This window comes from Pelobates fuscus, chromosome 5 (genome assembly GCF_036172605.1).
Source record: "Pelobates fuscus isolate aPelFus1 chromosome 5, aPelFus1.pri, whole genome shotgun sequence".
In the NCBI taxonomy this organism is placed as follows: Eukaryota; Metazoa; Chordata; class Amphibia; order Anura; family Pelobatidae; genus Pelobates; species Pelobates fuscus.
Window position 1 is genome coordinate 381,511,149 of NC_086321.1, and position 22,568 is coordinate 381,533,716.

Sequence of the window (22,568 nt, forward strand, 5' to 3'; positions counted from 1 at the left end):
GGGGTTACAAACCAAAAAGTGCCTTATCTAAAGTAGATGATCATGGTAGATCCCTTCTCCAAAGAATGACTCTGAGAAAGCCTGGAGGAGGTATACCAATGAAATTAATCCTAAATATTGAGCATCCCAGTCCAACAGATGCAGACCAGTATGTAATGGGCATTTCTACCTTAAAGATATGTGCAACTCTTCCGAGTGGCAAGGGACCACCCATATGGTCTCAAATCCATTAAAACCACACATCCAGTCCTTTAAAGACATGATGGCCATTGCAAACCCCACCTTTGAAGATACCATGGCCGCTGAAACAGGTTTTAATGATGTTAATCTATGGTTAGAATGGATGAAATATAATGCCAACAAGCATAACAGAACCGCATGCTATGTGTGTGGCGGTGCCCGGCCTCACCTGGGCACCGTGCCTTTAACTTTGCCGGTAGATATAGAAGAATGTGTTTTGAGTCTTTTTGCCTATCACTACGATTTCAATAGGTCCATATGTAAAGCATGGACAGTAGAGTATCCTCTTCTAGCCAAGGATGTCAAACCCCCAGATGGTGTTACAGTCTATAAAGGTAATTACACCTGTTATGCTAATTATGATGGAATTGGTAAATTTTTGGGTAACTTCTCTAAAGGGTATTGTGCCACCTACAGAACTGTCTCCATGAACCTTCTACAATTCCATACTAGGTCATTGGGGGATATTTACTGGTTGTGTGGGGATTTACAGCTAAGATCCAGGATGGACAAGGAATGGTGGGGGGAGTGTACTCTGGCTAAAGCCATCATGCCTATACATATTATCTCTGACACACACCCCGACACCCATGAGTCCAAACACACACCAACCAAGGTAAAGCGTGAAGCCCCAGTAAAAGGCAGTTTTGACCCTCATATTTACATTGATGCCATTGGGGTGCCTAGGGGGGTACCCAATGAATTTAAAGCAAGAGATGAAGTTGCTGCAGGATTTGAGTCACTTTTCACCATAGTTACTGCAAACAAGAATTTAAATTGGATAAATTACATTTATTACAACCAACAACGCTTTGTTAATTACACCAGGGATGCCCTCCAGGGTTTAGCCGAACAGCTGCAGGCTAAGTCCCAAATGTCCTTCCAGAATAGAATGGCCTTAGACATGATTCTAGCCGAAAAAGGAGGGGTATGTAAAATTTTGCCCTGACACCATGACATGTTGTACTTACATCCCAGAAAACACAGGCCCTAATGGTAAAGTTACTTTAGCCATAGAGAAATTGAATGAGCTCTCAGAAGAGTTAAAAAGGAATTCTGGGATAAAAGATCCCTGGGAAAGATGGTTTGGTTGGATGACAGGATGGCAAAAGGCTTTAATGCATATTGGTATAGCAATACTAATTTTTCTTTTTATCTTTGCTCTTCTCGTTTGTTGTGTCCTCCCTTGTCTGAGAAAATTCCTCCTGAAGACTGTAGACCAAGCGGCACCCACTTTCGCACATCTCACAGTTGATGACCAAGATTTCCAAGATCTCAACTCACCCTGTATACCGCTGCAAACTATCCCTTTTATTGATAAAGTGCGAGAATTCTAGGTAGGGACCAGCTTAGGGACAGCATCTGTCTGTATGGGAAAGACTACCGTGTGGAGAAGTGGTGGGTTAGTCATCGTGGGCCACCCATGGTAGTGAAGCGTTCGAGTGCCCTGCAGACGGATGAGTTAGCCTACTAGGGTCAGATGAAGGGACAGAATTGCACTTTGCAATAACACCTAGCTAGTGGCCACGGGGTTTCTGTGCCTTTGGGCTAACACGTCTTCTGATACTAACTAATAAAGTTTATCTTTTAGAATCTAACATTTCATAGGGGGGACTGATGTAGAATTATTAAAAATCTTTATTGAACCTGTATTGAATTATTGTACTAACTCCATTTTAATCTCACATAACCTCACATTATGACAGACCCTCCATTTTGTCCACATTACATGACAGAATTTCCTAACAGCATTTAGTATAATGAATAGAGACTGTATTTTCTATAAAGACATGACTAACCCCGGAATTGCTGAATCTCCTGTAATTTGCAACATAGTATAATCTGAAGGCCATGAGAACACCGGCCTAATGAAATGTTCTATTCATAAAAGAACCTTGCACCTGACCACGAGACTGACATCACTAACTACGCAAAATGACGCCCAAGCCCCCCTTTCCACCGAGTAAGCCTCGTGCTGGGAAAGATGACGCCTGAGCCATCCGTCCACACCCGTGTCCAGAACAATACCACCTCTCGGTGGGAGGACACCTAGCTAACCACTTAGTTTTTGAGCCAATTAATCATATTGATGGGTGGACATTGACACAGCCACTTAACAATTAATCCAATTAATGATGTTTATTTACTGATATCTTGATAATCAATGATGATGCAAATTCACCCTTATAAGGGCCTGCGAGCCCGCCTTTTCTTCAGATGCTAATAAATTTCCTAGACGTTATTTTAACCTGAACTCCGTGTGTCAGTCTGAATTACTTCTGCGTATACGCAATTTAATCATCTCAGATTTGGACAGGAACAGATAGACATTTAAACATATTTGTTTATTTCTAAATTAATCTACATCACAACTGTGCCACACAAAAGCAAAGTCCGTTTTTTTATTATAATATAATGGAATGTGTCATTCGTACATACATTTATAAATGTGAATTATCAGATGGATCTTAGTATAATCTTTTAATTTTAAGCAAGGAATATCATTGTCTATAATTTCCAATTTTGATATATTTTTTATATTTGTTAAATATGAAATGTGAAATTAGTTAATTTAATTAGCATGCAATAGTGAGTAGAAAACGATTTGTCTTACTATAGAACAGCCTTAAATGGCATACTCTCATCAGATATGATAAGACTGCTTGTTTGTAATTAAGTGAAGCAATTGACTGGATTTGAATATACATTCAAGTAGAAATTTATTTAACCCCTTAAGGACCAAACTTCTGGAATAAAATGGAATCACAACGTGTCAGACATGTCATGTGTCCTTAAGGGGTTAAGACTATTACCACTGTCTATATGTATTTGTATGAATATAGCACTTGTATAAGATAACGTTTAAAAGTCACTACAAAAGTTTTATTACGGAGCTACAAGATCCTTATCAAACTACAAGGCACTTATGTATACCTACTGTCCCCCTTAACACTTCATCTTAAAAAAGCTCAATCTAACGAGCGAAACGCGTAGATCGTGTTTTTGGCGGGACTTTTGAATTTTGCAACGCTCACAGCAGTATCTGGAAGCTGGCGCTCCTGGAGAGGACCGATCTTAGTGCACAGGACCGGTTCTGAATAAGCAGTATCCACGGAGCGGTAACATTCAATTCTTCCATTGACACTCTGTTTGAACCTTGCTTTTACTGTGAATCTTAGAGATAAGCTTCACAATATTTTATTGTAAGAGTTTCTCCTATGGGGGTCTTTTTATATGGGAAATAAAGTTGTTACATTTTTACGCTATGTCAGTATCTTTTCTATTTTAAGGTTTGGATACGTACAAAGACACAGATTTGACATACTACTGTTACAGCAACTTATCCCTGCGGACTTTTAAAAGTGCCCTCTAATAAGACTGGAATGAAAACTCTTTATTAATAGATATATTCTGTGCTGAACCCTATGTTAAAAATAGGGGTAAATTCACTAAGCACTGATACATGATTTGTTTTAATTTTTGTTCTATAGGATGTTTTAAAACTTGGGAAGGTTTTTATTGTATTTAGCAGCTTTTTCTATTTATTTTTGTGGACAGTTGAGTTTGGGGCATCGTCCTAGAAAGTTCACTATATTATCTTTATCTTGCGCTCTCTATACTGTGTGTTCTATAATGCTGACCGGGATCGGCTGAATGAAACCAAGGCCCCAGACATAAAAGGCCAGACCACAAGCTGACGGACACTTACAACCTGCCGCAATATTACCCAAGCAACCTGCCTAAGCGATATGAATATCCTCATGTTATGTATTACCAATTACTGCACTTAAATTTTACTAGTTATTTCTGTATTTCGTAGGGGCATTAGCTGTGCCAGCCATGTCATCTCTAAGATGTATATTTAGACCATGCGGCCAACAGGTGGCATTTTCAAGTGTCTTGCCACCGTAATTGTATAAGTTGCTTCTCTGACTTACTACAATAGACGTATTAATGGGGGTAAATATCTCGGATTGCTACTGCATCCAGGCTGACACTAAGCTGGCTAGGAAATCCAGCAGGCTAGGTGGACATATATCCATTTATAGATGCTTGTGCCCACTCTTTTACTCTACGCGATTAGGGTCACACCTAGCTACAGTTTTGAGCACCCACCTAATTAACTCATAGACTAACCTATAATTAACTTGCTGACTAAACCTGTATGTTACTCACGTTTTAAGATTTATCGTATGGTTTTTGCAAAGCTACCTTCGTAACTACTACATTACACGTGTTATTAATTTTCTGGAAAGCTTGCTTAATATAAAATGAGGCCGCCATTCGTGGGAGATGTACTACTGTGTTAACGTGATCCCATCCTGTACAAATACCATGCATCCCCTCTTCTTTATTCTGTATCCCATTTAACTCCTGCCTCAATAAAAGAAAGATTGACAAAAAAAAACGTGCTCTATTATTCTTAATTAAATAATCTAAACACCATAACCAAAATAAGGATGAAACTGACATATTTAATGCTGAGAGTATGGAGTTCCGTTTCAGTGATATCTATAGAGGGTGCGGACTGCGGATATTCACAAACATTTTGGGCTCTTACTAGGGACTCCTGTGACTCTAATTACTACAAATCCAAAGGAGAATTAACATGAACAAATACATGTCAACAGGACCAGAAAGACACTGGGCAAGAACCAGCCCGTACTAAGTAGCAAGAAACGGAACGGTTTGACGTAGGGTCAGGGCAGAGAGCCAACAAGAGTCACCAGCTTACAAACTAAATTCTGCCAAGCCAGACCGTCATCATTGTCAGATTGAGTTACGGCAAGAATTGCTGAGCTCGGTTTCCAAAACTTTAATGTATTATAAGGAAAATGGAAAAAATAATAAAGAACGAAGGCCATGATTTAAAAATCTTCCTGCATGACCCAATAGTGTTAATAAACATTTTCAAATGAAGTACCGTATATACTCGAGTATATACGGTAGCTAAAACATTTTTTTTTTAAATGGTGACTTTTGCAGATAAATAATTTGTGACGTTTTTCTAATAGTAATGAGCCATTTAAAAAGCTTATTAAATCGAGGTTCAACACAGTCAACCTCCTCCTCTCTGCTGAGGGCTTTAGTTTTCAGTGCAATTATTTAATGTGACAGCAAATTATATCCGCATGCGCACAACAGCCAAGGCTAAATAAAATTCTGCAAAAAAACACACCAATAAACCACATCCTGTTGCGCACACAGGTAGATAAGTGTCTAGACTGGAAGGCTGAACCAGGTAAGACCAAGTGACTGAAACACCTGGCAGGAGCCAGAAAGGTCCAGCAGCCTAATAGACCAACATTTACACACAGCAGAATCCATGCATCGTATATTATTACCTTGGCCATCATTTCCTACGTTTTGGTCCAAACTGACATTTTCCATGCTGGAGAGATCTGACATCAATGAATCTCCGGAGTCCAGACCTACAATGCTGTTCTTTTTCTTCTTCTTCTTCTTTTTCTAAAGGAAAAAAAAAATGAAATACTTTGACCTTCAGCAAGAAGGATGACATAAATTACACTACGGTTTGTTTGCTTTTTGTTTTGTTTTTATCTATACAAACACTAAACCACTACCGAGGCGATGGTGGAACTGCGAGGCAGGAGAGGCTGCGTGATGACAACAACCGACAGCGAATATCATTTTTACTCAAGTACAGACATATGATCACTTAATCCTGTCTTTATGTGATTAAAAAGCTCCGAAGACTCCCATGAGGTCTCTTCTCCGATGCCCCTATTTATTATTTATTTATAAACTATTTTACCAAGAAGAATACATGGAGATTTCTCTCGTTTGATGTTCTTGGCCCACAAACATTATATTATTATTACATTATATAATGAAGCAGAACAGTATAATTCACTCACTTTCTTACTCTGTGATGGAAAACCATCTTCCAGTGGTTTAGGCTCATCTGTACGTAGATCGACCCGTTGGCCACTCAGTGATGATTGGGAAGCAGATGCTTCGTTTGTGATCAGTTCATTCCCAGATTCCACTTCCATCGCAGAAAGGGAAGGCAGGTTGGCATTCAGCTCTTCTGCAGGAGACAAGTAATGGAGAAAAACATATTAAAGAGCTCAGATTCCTCTGAACTTGAAGAAAATATGTGATTAATAATCTATGTGTATACACACTGTTGTGGAAATGGAATATTATTCTGATTTCTTAAACTTGTAAAATGTCTATTTACTTTATATAGCTCTCAATCAGCATTTATCGTTTTATATGATTTACTTAAAATGGCCGCTAGGGCCAGGGAGTTTCCCTTAGTCATCAAATAACACCCTTACTAACAAGATGGCGCTGGAATCTGGGGGAGACCCGCATGATACCAGTGACATCACACCCGGTAGGACGAGCAATAAATCAACCACTTAACCGCTAACCAATTATTGATGCATAAATCAATGTTATCTCTGACAATGCCTATGATGTCATTGTGCTTTATAAGGGGTCGCCTGCCCGGCCCCCTCTGAATAAACATTCCTCAAGTTCTTCATTAACCTGAAACTTGTGTCAACTTTTGGGAAATTTTGAGAAGTGGAGTGTGTGACCAATTCATTTGTTGACCAATAATAATAAAATTCACACACATAAGTTAATAATTAAAAAAAAGAAAACAAAATGCATTACCCCAGTCATTTTAGCAATACAATGTAAAACATTAGTGTTTACTAGATAAGGCAGTGTTTCCATCGCAAGGATAAGCACACGGCTAGAAGCCATCTCCCTGACAGTCCCTAGGGTCACTTCCGCTGTGAGAACAAAGTCAAACTCTGTCCTTCCATGACACAGGGGGGGGTGACTAGTGACACGGGGGGTGACAAGTGACACAGGGGGGGTGACTAGTGACATGGGGGGGTGACTAGTGACAGGGGGGGGTGACTAGTGACAGGGGGGGTGACTAGTGACACGGGGGGTGACTAGTGACGGGGGGGTGACTAGTGACACAGGGGGGGGTGACTAGTGACACGGGGGGGTGACTAGTGACAGGGGGGGTGACTAGTGACACAGGGGGGGTGACTAGTGGCACGGGGGGGGTGACTAGTGACACGGGGGGTGACTAGTGACGGGGGGGTGACAAGTGACACAGGGGGGGTGACTAGTGACAGGGGGGGGTGACTAGTGACAGGGGGGTGACTAGTGACACGGGGGGGTGACTAGTGGCACGGGGGGGTGACTAGTGACACGGGGGGTGACTAGTGACGGGGGGGTGACTAGTGACACGGGGGGGTTGACTAGTGGCACAGGGGGGGTGACTAGTGACACAGGGGGGGTGACTAGTGACACGGGGGTGACTAGTGACACAGGGGGGTAACTAGTGACAGGGGGGGTGACTAGTGACAGGGGGGGTGACTAGTGACACAGGGGGGGTGACTAGTGGCACAGGGGGGGGTGACTAGTGACACGGGGGGGTGACTAGTGACACGGGGGGGGTGACTAGTGACACAGGGTGGGGTGACTAGTGACACAGGGGGGGTGACTAGTGGCACAGGGGGGGTGACTAGTGACACGGGGGGGTTGACTAGTGGCACAGGGGGGGTGACTAGTGACACAGGGGGGGTGACTAGTGACACGGGGGGTGACTAGTGACACAGGGGGGTAACTAGTGACGGGGGGGTGACTAGTGACAGGGGGGGTGACTAGTGACACGGGGGGGGTGACTAGTGACACAGGGGGGGTGACTAGTGACACAGGGGGGGTGACTAGTGGCACAGGGGGGGTGACTAGTGACACAGGGTGGGGTGACTAGTGACACAGGGTGGGGTGACTAGTGACAGGGAGGGGTGAGTAGTGACAGGGGGGGTGACTAGTGACAGGGGGGGGTGACTAGTGACACAGGGTGGGGTGACTAGTGACACGGGGGGGTGACTAGTGACACAGGGGGGGTGACTAGTGACACAGGGGGGGTGACTAGTGACACAGGGGGGGGTGACTAGTGACACAGGGTGGGGTGACTAGTGACACAGGGTGGGGTGACTAGTGACAGGGAGGGGTGAGTAGTGACAGGGTGGGGTTATTAGGGACACAGTGGGGGGGGGGGGTGATTAGTGCCTACCTGTCTCTCTGCTCCCTCTGGTCTCCCAGGCTGCTGCTCCTTCCCCTGCTGATCGCTCTGTGTGAGAGGAGTGTACAGGAAGTGATGTCACTTCCGGTCCCGCCTCTCCCCATCACACAGAGCCGCGAGGGACAGGAGAAGGAGACCTGGCAGAGAGGAGGTGAAGCTGCCAGGGGAGGGGGGGGGTGACATGCAGAGCGGTAGGTTGTGGGGCCCCGCACTCCATCAGGGGCCCCACAACCTATCAATGAAATAGTTTTTTGTTTTTTTTTGCCGTTCCAGTTGGAGAGATCTCTGATCTGATCTCTGATCTCTCCAGCTGGAGCCCCCCCCCCTGCACCCCCCTCTGTTCCATGTCACCCCCTGTGAATGCATCTCATAGAGCACATTGCATTGGAGGAGCTCGGCATGCGTGACTTATCTTCATTTAATTTCGGGGTGCCTCAAACTAAATGGGGAAGAGAACACCAGAGTGTTGGGAATACATGTTGTATGACGCTATAGCGGTCCTTTGACTTTTCTTGTGTTCAAATAGTCTATTTTCCCAATTAATACTTTCTAACACGTAGATAGGGTTAACAAATCAAAGGCAAAATATGAAGGAATGTGAGGTCTCACACAATCACTGGATTTCATATTGGGGTCTATTCACCAATCTAGGAATTGTGGGAAACTGATGAGACATTGAAACCAGGTAGCTGAAAAATAGTGTGATTGAAGAAAACTTCCCATTAAGCCCTAACTTGCTGCCCCTTTGCTCTAGTTAAGTTCTAATTAGTTTCCTCTACATCTCTGCAGAGGGACTGTAATTAGCACCCCCTACCTTCTCTCATACTCTACCTAAACACTTGTAGGTCATTATTTATGGCTGCATTCTAGGAAAATGTAGGAAAGGCCCTGGATAAGTATTAGGGATTCTTCTTTGGCTCCAATGCCCATTTATTTTTTACAATATATTAATTATATGCTTTAATTACTTTTTTTTCTTCCATTATTTCAGTGTTTGACAGGCACTGCAGCTCGCTGCCGAACCGGTCATTTGATCTCAATGTCATCGCGATCACATGGCCCAGGAAGGCCAGATTAACTTGAAGGAGGCTACCTGGTTTGTCAGGCACCCCCGCGATCGTGGTCGCCAGGCAAAGTAAGGATAAATCGCAGGGAGGGCTGCATCGTAAGTTAGGATAAATCGCAGGGAGGGCTGCATCGTAAGTAAGGATAAATCGCAGGGAGGGCTGCATCGTAAGTAAGGATAAATCGCAGGGAGGGCTGCATCGTAAGTAAGGATAAATCGCAGAGAGGACTGCCGATCATTAGGGCGTTTTATGCCACACTAACGGCGTTAAAAGACACTTTTTTTACGGCTGCATAGCGTGCCCTAACCGCATTAACGGGTTAAATGCTAACAAAATAATTTTGCAATAACACATTTATTTTGAAACTTTTAATACATAAAAACAGATGCATATGTCTGAGATATTTACCTTGGAGTGGGGTGCTGGGATCTGGGGGTGCCATTCTGTGCCCACACTCACTGCAGAATTTGGGGGATACATCCTGTGACACATGTTTACATTTAACACACTTCATTTTTTGCAGCAGAAAGAGAAGCCTCGTTGGCGTGTTCCTTGGAAATCTACCAAAACAGCAATACAGTCACAAGGCAGCTCACAAGAAAAGAAAAACTGAAAACAAAATGAGCGTGGAAATTCTGTCAGGAAGAACAATGACTCATTCGGCCTGTGTTTACACTGCGTCTCGTGACAGCTTTCGGTTTCTTACTAAATGAATACTGAGCCGCTGGTAGCGAAATCATCCTGTCATCTTATCAAACATTTTGGGCAAGGCTAAGTTTCGATTCTTTTGTAACCAGCCAACCTAAAGTATCGGTGGGCAGTTAAAGGGTTAATTTGTGACGTGAAGAGGGAAAGTTACGTAATCATAACATGACAATAATATTTTACAGCAATGTTTCTCTAATTTTCACGTATTTCCTATGGTATGGACACTGTTACCTATATCATGTTATCAACCTAAGAAGGATACAATGCTGAGTTGACTCTGTTACAATTACAATAATTTATATAGCGCCAACATATTCCACAGCGCTGTACAATTGGTAAACAAACCACTCACTAAATTCTAAGAAAACACGATTGACATAGTGGAACAGTGCATGAAGACGGTTCTTCTCAAACAAGCTTACAATCTAAAAGTATGAGGGAGAAACACACAGAGGGAATTTACAGGATCAGTAAATACCGGAGGGAAGGGGGGAGCTGGGAAGGAGCACAGTGGGGGGAAATGGTAGAGACTTTTAGGGAGATTTTTGCAGGGACTGGGAGAGTCGAATATGTTGGGAATTGATCTTGCAACCCTGAGGTTTGAACAAGTTCAGACTAAAGTATTTCAAGGAGCCTGTAACTAAAACGTAAAGATTGACCATTTATAGAACCAATGTAAGAAGATCTGTGGAATAAAATAAGAGTTTCAGAGAAGATGGGGGAAAATTAAATTAGCAAGAAAACAGTTTTCTGCCATTAACATGGCAAAAGGAAAAATGTTTAAACAATTACAGGCAAAGTATAGCTGTGCAGAACTTGAGAAAGCAAAAAAGTATATTTAAAAAAAAAAAAAAAAAACTGATTATTTTGGTCAAAATTCTCCAGCAAAGTAAATTACTTTTCAATTCACTTTACAATCCATTTTTAGTGAATAGATCCCTAAAGGTTTTCTGTTGAAGTGAAGTTCAAAGCTCTTCAACTGTTGAATTTCTTTTATTCGAGAAGGGGTTTGCCGAGTCTCTGTGAGCTCAGTTACTTTCCAGAGATCAAAGGGTGCTGCCGATTTTATGACTGGTTTTACTGCATGTCAGCAGATAAGCTCACAATTCTCATGTATATGAACTTGGTCATATCTTTAATGGTATATACCAACTCCAAGCACACGTTATCACACAACCCAACCATGGAGTTATAGTTATATACTGACACAGTGCATATATTTCGTTATCCGTAAAATGTATTGTTTCCCTTCTATGAACAGATAGATGTTATCTTCCCCACACCTGCTTATACTCAGTTTTTTTTTATATTTTTACCTTTGTGTCTTTTCACAGTAGCTGAGTTTAAAGAGACATAATCACAATATTAATAAAGACAGGTTAATATGTGTGTAAATAGGAGAGCACTCATTAAGTAAGGACTAAACCGCTGCTTCGCCAGATTATTGGATTAATCGTTCACTAAATTGTTTCGAAGACAGAGATAAGAACCATTCGGCCCATCTAGTCTGCCCAATTTTCATTAGTCCCTGGCCTTATCTTATAGTTAGGATAGCCTTATGCCTATCCCACGTATGCTTAAACTCCTTTACTGTGTTAACCTCTACCACTTCAGCTGGAAGGCTATTCCATGCATCCACTACCCTCTCAGTAAAGTAATACTTCCTGATATTTTTAAACCTTTGTCCCTCTAATTTAAGACTATGTCCTCTTGTTGTGGTAGTATTTCTTCTTTTAAATATAGCCTCCTCCTTTATTATGTTACTTTATTTATTTTTTTATATACTGCTTCCTAGGGCCAAGGGATTGGACAGTGACCCGAGAACCATAAATGTTCTTGGAACTTTTAACTATCCCTTTTTGAAGAACGGAATGGAGGCCCCACACTGGTAACCTGGGTACATAGGCAGGGACTACTTTTTCTTATATGTACGCAACAATATATGTCAAAGTATGGCAAAAGGTTTTAATCAGATTCTTTGTTTCACCCGTAATAGATCCCTAACACATTTGAAATGCTAAAACCACTAAGGAAGTGAGCAGGACTATTTGTTATTTGGTTTATATAAATCTGCTCATGTGATGAAAAGTTGTCTATGGCATTTTTTTTGCGCATGCACAAGAAATCTATGGAGGATCCTGTACTCTAGCGCAGACAAGGGGAGGACAGAAATCTAACAACCCTGCTTTACTGAGATAACATACGTCAAACCACATGGCTTAGTGCAGCTAAAATATTACCATATGTACAGGTAATACACAGTAAGGCATCACTCAATGATGAAAGTAGAGGGGGGGGAGAGTATTAGTCTCCCCTATTGAGGGCGCTAATCACTGTGACAGAAAGAATGTAGTATAAAAATTATAAATTTATTTATTAATAACAATTCGTATAAAAATCATGATTATAAAGCAGTACAATTTTAAGACCAATAGTAAAAACCACAAACACCAACCACTAGCTCACAAGTATAAAGATGTTACCAAAAAGCCTTAGGTCGCGACTCTATAGGCTAGATATACTTGCGGCTTTTAAGCGTGATTGTGATGGTGAAGTGGACGGTCTCTGGACTGCTGTAAAAACAAAAATTCAGGCTCAACGCGTTTCGTCCCGCGCCTTTCGGGACTTCCTCAGGAGCTGTGGATGCTGCTATTCCTCAACCAGCTTCTCTTTTAAATCTTCAGAAATCTTCTATCTTCGCGCCAAAAACACCGTCGCGCATGCGCACAACGACACATGGTTCCGTTCAGCTACGGGTGCCCTCAAGGACCAGTAGCTTTCAGGAAGTTGTCGGTGCGCATGCGTGGCTGATCTTGAACGCACAAAAACTTTATTGGCACTGAGTGTTCGGACACAATGTAACATGGCTAAAGTTACGAGTGATCCTCAACTCATCACATATGTGCCTAATTACAACGTTTTAGAAAACCTAGATATTACCACAAATCTAGCAAATGGAATCAGAAAATAATATCTTAATTACATTAACTAAAAACCACTATTTAGATCAAAAGATGTTGGGTGTGTATTGCATTTGCAGTAATCTTTACAGCCTAGGTGAAATGGTATACATAGATCAATCTAAACAAAAGAATAAATTGATAAAATGGGGTGAAAACAGTTTGGTTCCATTCACTCAATGATGAACTCAAAAACAAATTTAGAAATGTAGACTAAAATAGATCACATTCTCCTGATTCTTTTACATTTTCCACAATTCACAGTTTCATGAATAAACTGCTGTGTGTATTTGCAAAGCGTGCATGCATGTAAATTTGTGTGTAGAAATGGTGCGTGTTTGTAATAGCAAGTATAGGCCCGTGTGAATGTATGTGTGTATTTGTGTGTACGTATCTATACAGGGTGTAATGAGTAAGTCTATCTGAATACAAGGTGGTATTTTTGTGTAAATTGTGTGAATGTGGGGCGTATGTGTAGTGCGGTAGTGTGTCAGTGTGCCCACGTCAGGGGTTACCTGGGGTTGGAGTCCAGAACGCAGAGCTAATGCTCATCCTTGCAAAATATCACAGCCCACGGTGACTAGGTAGATACACCACCTGGAGAGTGAACGTGTGCATGGCGCCTGTGCAGGAGGGCACCTCTGGAAATGCAGTACAGACAAGGGAACATCTAAAAATGAGAGATCAGGGCCGGCAGCTAGTATGCATAGACGATAGTCCAGAATTGAGACACAAAACCAGAGAGTCAGGCGTTGGTAGAATGCTTCCACTGACTGACACTGGAGCTGATACATGGCCGGGCTGTAAAGACAGTTAGAGCCACAGATAAGACAAATAGCTCCAGGCCAGTGAGGAGTCCAGCCTACTAAACTGTAAAACAGACTGCTAGATGTCAAACTGCAGTGGCTCACCGGTAGAGAAACCAACTGGAAACGACGTCTTCCAGTCCAGGCAGATCTCACAAAGGGCCAACAACACTTGGCAGTGAGCTGAGATGGGGGCAAGCCACGACAGACCCCCAGAATCCTTTTCCTCTTGCCCGCCCACCCACATGCTGCACCCATGTAAAGGAACACAAAGGAGACACTTTTACAGGTAGGTTCCTCTTTCAAGAGTGGAAGATCCCTAATAGGGGAGCACCAGGGGACCTTCAGGTAAACATATCTTGCTCTTGTGTCTTTACATCAATGAACATAATTAGAACTTCTGAACTACATGTCCCATAAACACCTGCTGTGGGAAGTTTAAGGTATACGCACACTTTTTGCCTTTAAGATTGAACAGAAACTCCTGAGATTTTGAACAACCTGAGCTTTTATTTTTATAAATATATTGTAATTAAATATGCAATTAAAGGACAGGGATTGGCAATTGCAGACTTGCAGCAAATGAGGGCAATTAAGAGTAAAGTATTCCCAGGACCAGATGTAGGGGTATCAACCTGGCAGACGTATATGGTGCCGCAGTACAACTGGTCATATCGCAGGGAATTCAGCAGAGAAACGTACGAGACGCAGCTGTCACAGTGTAACAATCCGCTGTCCCAAATGCCAATTAGTATCGCAGGAATCAGAAATACATTAACTAAAAACTATTAGACTCTAACTTTAAATAGGATGTGTACTGGGTTATTCAGTAAAGTGGGAATTCAAGGTGAATTTCCAATTTAAAGGGACACTATAGTCACCTGAACAACTTTAGCTTAATGAAGCAGTTTTGGTGTATAGAACATGCCCCTGCAGCTTCACTGCTCAATCCTCTGCCATTTAGGAGTTAAATCCCTTTGTTTATGAACCCTAGTCACACCTCCCTGCATGTGACTTGCACAGCCTTCCATAAACACTTCCTGTAAAGAGAGCCCTATTTAGGCTTTCTTTATTGCAAGTTCTGTTTAATTAAGATTTTCTTATCCCCTGCTATCTTAATAGCTTGCTAGACCCTGTGAGAGCCTCCTGTATGTGATTAAAGTTCAATTTAGCGATTGAGATACAATTATTTAAGGTAAATTACATCTGTTTGAAAGTGAAACCAGTTTTTTTTCCATGCAGGCTCTGTCAATCATAGCCAGGGGAGGTGTGGCTAGGGCTGCATAAACAGAAACAAAGTGATTTAACTCCTAAATGACAGTGAATTGAGCAGTGAAATTGCAGGGGAATGATCTATACACTAAAACTGCTTTATTTAGCTAAAGTAATTTAGGTGACTATAGTGTTCCTTTAAGGTCAAAATAGCTAAACTGGAAATATACTCTAATTAACTATGCTGCCAGTTTGACTTTTAACGCTACCTTTTAAATAACCTTCTTACACGTATTTTTTATTTATTTATTATTTTTCTTTAGGGTGGGAATGGCTTTTCCGTTTTGCACAGGTGACCAAAGACCCACATTCAAAATCACTACTTTTTATTTATGCTAAAAGCTCTGCATGAGGACCTCCAGCGTCAGATCTTTCCCCTTAGAAAAGCATTGATTCTATGGGGAGGTCTAATGCGCACGCAGATCGAGGGCCGTTGGAGGAGGCAGGCCACCGGCGCTGGGATCAGGTAAGTAAATAAAGTTTTTTTTACCCCTTATTTACTGGGAAGTGGGGGGTGAGAGGGATGCGAGAGGTATGGGGAGCGATAGTGCCAAAACACAGCTTTGTATTCCTGGCACTATAGTATCCCTTTAAATTTGCAGGGGGTACCTGCAGTGTCTCTGAGTATCTTGCTAAATGACAAAACAAACCTGAAAATGTATCATAAGAGCAAAAACAGGTGAAGTCTTTTATTGTGTCCCTTCCGATGGCCTCACACAGGCAATAAATCACTAAAATGGAAAATGTGTACCAAGAAAGAGAAGGGCTGAGTCAGAATGAGGAGGGTGTAAAGGTGAGAGTTCATGTTTGGATTGTGAGTGTTGGAGAAAGTATGCTGGAATCATGTTACCGCCACTAATGCAGGACACAACGCACAAAGTGTTTCTTTAATTACCATATTGTACAGTCAAATTGCCAGAGGGGTGAAACTAAACCTTTATAGTGCACATGCCATGCCCCTGGTCAATTGCAATTATTTATATAGCACCAACATTTTCCACAGCGCTGTACAATTGGTAAAACAATTCTAACAAAATACATTTGACATACGAGAGCAGTCGGTGAAGAGGGTGCTGACCAAACAGGCTTGCAATCTAAAAGGAAATAAATCCAGAGAGGGAGGGAATGATCTGGATATACAGAGAGGATGGGAGAGAGTGCAGTAAGTGAGATACAGCAGAGGTAGGTTGGGATGGGAGGGAGTGCAGTAAGTGAGAGACAGCAGAGGTAGGTTGGGATGGGAGGGAGTGCAGTAAGTGAGAGACAGCAGAGGTAGGTTGGGATGGGAGAGTGCAGTAAGTGAGAGAGCAGAGGAAGGTTGGGATGGAGGGAGTGCAGTGAGAGACAGCAGAGGAAGGTTTGGATGGAGGGAGTGCAGTAAGTGAGAGACAGCAGAGGTAGGTTGGGATGGAGGGAGTGCAATAAGTGAGAGACAGCAGAGGTAGGTTGGGATGGGAGGGAGTGCAATAAGTGAGAGACAGCAGAGGTAGGTTGGGATGGGAGGGAGTGCAATAAGTGAGAGACAGCAGAGGTAGGTTGGGATGGGAGGGAGTGCAATAAGTGAGAGACAGCAGAGGTAGGTTGGGATGGGAGAGTGCAGTAAGTAAGAGACAGCAGAGGAAGGTTGGGATGAGAGAGGGCAGTAAGTGAGAGACAGCAGTGGAAGGTTGGGATGGAGGGAGTGCAGTGAGAGACAGCAGAGGTAAGTTGGGATGGAGGGAGTGCAGTGAGAGACAGCAGAGGTAGGTTGGGATGGAGGGAGTGCGATAAGTGAGAGACAGCAGAGGTAGGTTGGGATGGGAGGCAGTGCAGTAAGTGAGATACAGCAGAGGAAGGTTGGGATGGAGGGAGTGCAGTAAGTGAGAGACAGCAGAGGTAGGTTGGGATGGGAGGGAGTGCAATAAGTGAGAGACAGCAGAGGTAGGTTGGGATGGGAGAGTGCAGTAAGTAAGAGACAGCAGAGGAAGGTTGGGATGAGAGAGGGCAGTAAGTGAGAGACAGCAGTGGAAGGTTGGGATGGAGGGAGTGCAGTGAGAGACAGCAGAGGTAAGTTGGGATTGAGGGAGTGCAGTGAGAGACAGCAGAGGTAGGTTGGGATGGAGGGAGTGCGATAAGTGAGAGACAGCAGAGGTAGGTTGGGATGGGAGGCAGTGCAGTAAGTGAGATACAGCAGAGGAAGGTTGGGATGGAGGGAGTGCAGTAAGTGAGAGACAGCAGAGGTAGGTTGGGATGGAGGGAGTGCAGTGAGAGACAGCAGAGGTAGGTTGGGATGGGAGGGAGTGCAGTAAGTGAGAGACAGCAGAGGTAGGTTGGGATGGGAGGGAGTTTAGTGAGAGACAGCAGAGGTAGGTTGGGATGGGAGGGAGTGCAGTAAGTGAGAGACAGCAGAGGTAGGTTGGGATGGAGGGAGTGCAGTAAGTAAGAGACAGCAGAGGTAGGTTGGGATGGAGGGAGTGCAGTAAGTGAGAGACAGCAGAGGAAGGTTGGGATGGAGGGAGTGCAGTGAGAGACAGCAGAGGTAGGTTGGGATGGAGGGAGTGCAGTGAGAGACGGCAGAGGTAGGTTGGGATGGAGGGAGTGCAGTGAGAGACAGCAGAGGTAGGTTGGGATGGAGGGAGTGCAGTGAGAGACGGCAGAGGTAGGTTGGGATGGAGGGAGTGCAGTGAGAGACAGCAGAGGTAGGTTGGGATGGAGGGAGTGCAGTAAGTGAGAGACAGCAGAGGAAGGTTGGAATGGAAGGAGTGCAGTGAGAGACAGCAGAGGTAGGTTGGGATGGAGGGAGTGCAGTGAGAGACAGCAGAGGTAGGTTGGGATGGAGGGAGTGCAGTAAGAGACAGCAGAGGTAGGTTGGGATGGAGGGAGTGCAGTAAGTGAGAGACAGCAGAGGTAGGTTGGGATGGGAGGGAGTGCAGTAAGTGAGAGACAGCAGAGGTAGGTTGGGATGGAGGGAGTGCAGTGAGAGACAGCAGAGGTAGGTTGGGATGGAGGGAGTGCAGTGAGAGACAGCAAAGGTAGGTTGGGATGGAGGGAGTGCAGTAAGTGAGATACAGCAGAGGTAGGTTGGGATGGAGGGAGTGCAGTGAGAGACAGCAGAGGTAGGTTGGGATGGGAGGGAGTGCAGTAAGTGAGAGACAGCAGAGGTAGGTTGGGATGGAGGGAGTGCAGTGAGAGACAGCAGAGGTAGGTTGGGATGGAGGGAGTGCAGTGAGAGACAGCAGAGGTAGGTTGGGATGGGAGGGAGTGCAGTAAGTGAGAGACAGCAGAGGTAGGTTGGGATGGGAGAGTGCAGTAAGTGAGACAGCAGAGGTAGGTTGGGATGGAGGGAGTGCAGTGAGAGACAGCAGAGGTAGGTTGGGATGGAGGGAGTGCAGTGAGAGACGGCAGAGGTAGGTTGTCAGGGAGTGAAGGGGGGAGGTGAGAGCCTTCTGTAAACAGATCTTGTGATAGAAATCCTGTTTATTTCCTATATTTTGTTTGAATTTAGTTAAAAATTTAGCCAAACTTTTCTAAATCCATATTTACCACCAAATAAAGCGACACAATGCATAGCAAACCCAGCACTGAGTGACTATTAGTAATGAATGCAAAGCATTCTGGGAGGAGCAGAGCCCCTTAGAATAGAATTCACTGGTACAATATCAATAGAACCTACCCCAGCTAGCAGCATGCACACACTTCCTCCTCCTCCTCCTCAGATCAGGTCATGGGACTCACTGCAGCCAACCAGCAGGGACAATGCCAGATACAGTGTGTCACTCAGCCCCCTCCCTATAGCAAGGGGCATCATCAGGGCTATAGGGGGGTCAGAGGACCACTCATGTCCCATAGTGCACTGCAGCCAGTAAACAGAATGCAGCCTGAGACCCCCCCCCCCCCCCCCCACCCCATGGCTGCTTAATTTTTCTGTTCAGTGTCTGGTTTCATGTTTGGTGCATTGGCAATGGGTTCAGATGGCTAGTTATAGATGTATTTATTTAGATATAGAGGGAGGGAGGGGGTACAGTAAGGGGCAGATTTCTACAAAGGAGAATATTAATAAAATCTATATTATAAGGTTTAATTACTATTAGGCATTGTACAACCAGGAGGTGTGCACAACATGTAACAATTCCAGAATTTAAAGTGATCCTGCTAGTTTAACTCCCCACCCTCTTTATTTATTGGGAGTTATGGTTTGTTTTTTATTATAATTTATATAGAGCCAGCTTATTCCACTCATTCTTTACAATAATAAAAAGTGGGGATTGAACTGTAGTACAACTACAGCTTAATGAAGTTGTTATGGTGTCTACAGTCTGTCCCTGCAGGCTTTTTAATATAAACACTACCTTTTCTAAGAAAAGACAAGGTTTACATTGCTCCCCAAGGAACGCCTCCAGTTGTAGTCACTCAGACAGCCACTAGAGGTGCTTCCTAGGTCAGTGATGCACAACATGCAGCACTAACGTTCAGTGTCTCCACGATCTGCATGGAAGCGCTGAACTTTCCCCATAGAGGTGCATTGATTCAATGCATCTCTATGAGGAAATGCTGAGCGGCGTAGCGGGGCGTTTTGCCGCGCATGCACAATTCTTTCCTATAGTAAAGCATTGGATTGGTTGCGATCATCAAGTTTAATGATCTCAGTCAAGGGAGTGTAATGTTGGCGATCGGCTTGAAAAAGGTGCATTTAACATCTTTTTAACCGGAGGTAAGGGGGGCGGGAGATTAAACAGCTGTTAAGACCTATAGTGTCAGGGATTCCTGACACAATAGTGTTCCTTTAACAATAAAACGAGACTGTTCCAAAATGTTACAGGATCAATAAGTCAATGAGGACCCTGCTCAAACAAGCTTACAGTCTAGAGGAGGTTGTGTATAAAAAACACAAAAGGGTAGAGTGGGGGACAGCAACGAAACAACAAGGAGGAAAAGTAGCAGACCTGGGGGTGAGAGTGGAGTGTGACCCTTTAGGAGAGAGCAAGAGGTAGCTATGTAAGATAGAAGTTACTGGGACTTCCTAAATGATTGAAGGCTATGAGAGAATCGGATGGGGGCAGGCAGGCCGAGAAGGTCATGGGCAGAGCGGAGAGACCGAGAATGGGCATATCTATGAATCGGTGAAAAATATAACAGGGTTTGAGTTATTTAGAGCTTTATAGGTAATGGTTATAGTTTGAATGGACTCCTATAGGATACAGGAAGCCAATGTGTGCAATGGTTCGAGACGCGTCCTACTTGAGCTGCATGTTTGGAGCGACTTGGCAGAGGTGAGGCAAGCATTTTATGAGGAGATACCCAGAGAGGGACAGGAGAAGGTAGGGATGGTTGAGAATGGACAAGAGCTGACAGCGGCTGGAGGTAAAGAGAATACAGGTTTCTCCTGGGTTGAGTGGGGCGATGGTTGTTAGGCTGAGGATGTTGGGTGTGGGGGCTCTCAAGCAGAAATGATTAGAGGTGGTGATCTGAGAGAGGAAATGCAGTGTTACAGAGATTAGAGAAGTGCATGCATCTGAAAAACAAGATTAAGGGTGTTACCAGGCACATGGGTGGGGGAATTGTTATAGCCCAAGGGAAGAAGTAACTGAGGTCAAGTGGGGGTTAATTGGAATGATGAAATCCCCAATAATTAGAGAAGGAATATTATTTGTAAGGAAGCCAGGAAGCACAACGATCAAGGAAGAGAAATGTGGACCAGGGGACGATAAACCGCGACAATGTTTGTAGAAATGGTTTCGACAGGTGAATTTGAAAGGAGGAGAGGAGAAGGTGGGTGTATAGAGGTTTGAAGAAGCAGTGGGGTGAATAATGGACTTTAGGTCCCATTCCAAGATTAACCCCTCCATCGCCAGGCAGTAGGTCGGCCACCCTTCCTGCACATTGAATGGTTAACCCTTAACGTGCCGAATACTGACCCTTTCAGTAAACACATCACCCGAACACGAAGTCTTGATATCCGTCATTGAAATAGTTAAACCTGCTCGTTAAGCGCTGTGAGGGGTTAATCCTTGCGGGACCCCCAGTAATGGGACCACCACTAAAATGATCACTTACCTCAGGTCTCCTCCCCCTCAGGGGGTAAGGTGGGTTTGGGGTGCAGCAGATAAGCTTGGGGTCCCTACGAGCTGGATCCAAACAAGCAGTGAGCTCTGTGTCTGCAGACTGCCAGAAAACTTCCTGCTTTGTTCTGTTTTATCAGCTCACAGTGAGAGAGTTTCGTTTTCTCTCCATTTATTCAGTTTCATTTTCCATTTCTGGCCATGACTCCCTTCCTGTATTTCTACATTGCTCTGGCTGCAGATTAACCCCTTGAAACCAGGAGGCAGCTTGCCCCTCTTCCTCTGTTCCAAGTCAGTTTAGTGAACTGGGAGTCAGTGGCTGGTGTGTGCCTTGAATGTATTTGTTCTGGTAAGTAGAATCATTCCCTGCACGCTTTTTGCAGTAAACCCAGTGTTTCCAGAGAAAATGCAGTGTTTACATTGCCCCCTAGGGACACCTCCAGTGGCAGTCACTCAACAGCCACTAGTGGTGCTTCCTGGATTAGGGACGTTCAGCGTCTCCACTCTCTGCATGGAGGTGCTGATCATTCCTCATAGAGATGCACTGATTCAATGTATCTCTATAAGGAGATGATGCTTGGCGCAGTGTGCCTTTTGCCGCGCATGCACAATAGCCTCTTTTGGCAAAGTATTGGATTGTCTAAGATTGTCAGATTTCAAGTCTGGCACGGCACTGGGTTATTAAAGGTTAAAGGGCCAACCACCTAAACAGTGCTTTTAAAACTATAGTGTCAAGAATACATATTTGGCCTTAAAGGAACACATCAGTGTCAGGAATACTGATACCGGAGAAACTGACGGAAGCGAAGCACAGAGAGATGGACACAGGTTTCTTCAGGAAGGAAGAGATTCTTTATTGGATCACCGATCGGGACTCAGAGGGACTAATGTCACCAAAATACCACAAGTTCTGAGCCCCGGACAATAGTGCAGGCTCCTTATATAGGCACATAACTCCTCCCATATTAAGCTCCACCCGCACATTCTCTTGACCAATCAATACAAATAAGAATTAACTTCCTGCTTGACCGCATGGCTTGTCCAGCACAATGGAGGAGGGGGAATACTACATCCTGTATTCTTGCACATGCTCCGTACACTACTGATCGTATCTTGCCTCGTGCAACCAACTGATCGATACGTCAGCATATGCACGTACACATGCCACGTGGTAATCTCGGCCTACTAAATTTATTTTTACCGAGATTCCACCACATTCCCCCCTTTGATGCCTCTTGATATTTCACAATTACTTGAGGCATCACTTAACCTTGGTTTGCATACACCGCAAGTTACCTTGAACCAGACCAGACTTATCTTATGATGTGAATCTTTAACACTCATCTTCCTGCATTGGTTCTCCCTGATCTAGAGCCTTATATTTATATATTGCC

General features: G+C 43.8%; 1 protein-coding gene across 4 annotated transcripts in view; it reads right to left on the reverse strand.

Annotated features, from left to right (window-relative positions):
* Nucleotides 1-21,268, reverse strand: part of RNF213 (ring finger protein 213) — a 182,375-nt gene extending 161,107 nt beyond the window's left edge. For all 4 annotated transcript variants that reach the window (XM_063456333.1, XM_063456332.1, XM_063456331.1 and 1 more), the window contains exons 1-4: nucleotides 21,170-21,268; nucleotides 9,799-9,950; nucleotides 6,120-6,292; nucleotides 5,586-5,709 (exon numbers count right to left, since the gene is read on the reverse strand). In XM_063456333.1, coding sequence (XP_063312403.1) covers nucleotides 5,586-5,709; nucleotides 6,120-6,292; nucleotides 9,799-9,904 — 403 coding nt within the window. In that variant the 5' untranslated portion in view covers nucleotides 9,905-9,950; nucleotides 21,170-21,268. The remainder of the gene's footprint in view (nucleotides 1-5,585; nucleotides 5,710-6,119; nucleotides 6,293-9,798; nucleotides 9,951-21,169) is intronic.
* Between the last annotated feature and the right edge of the window lie 1,300 nt (nucleotides 21,269-22,568).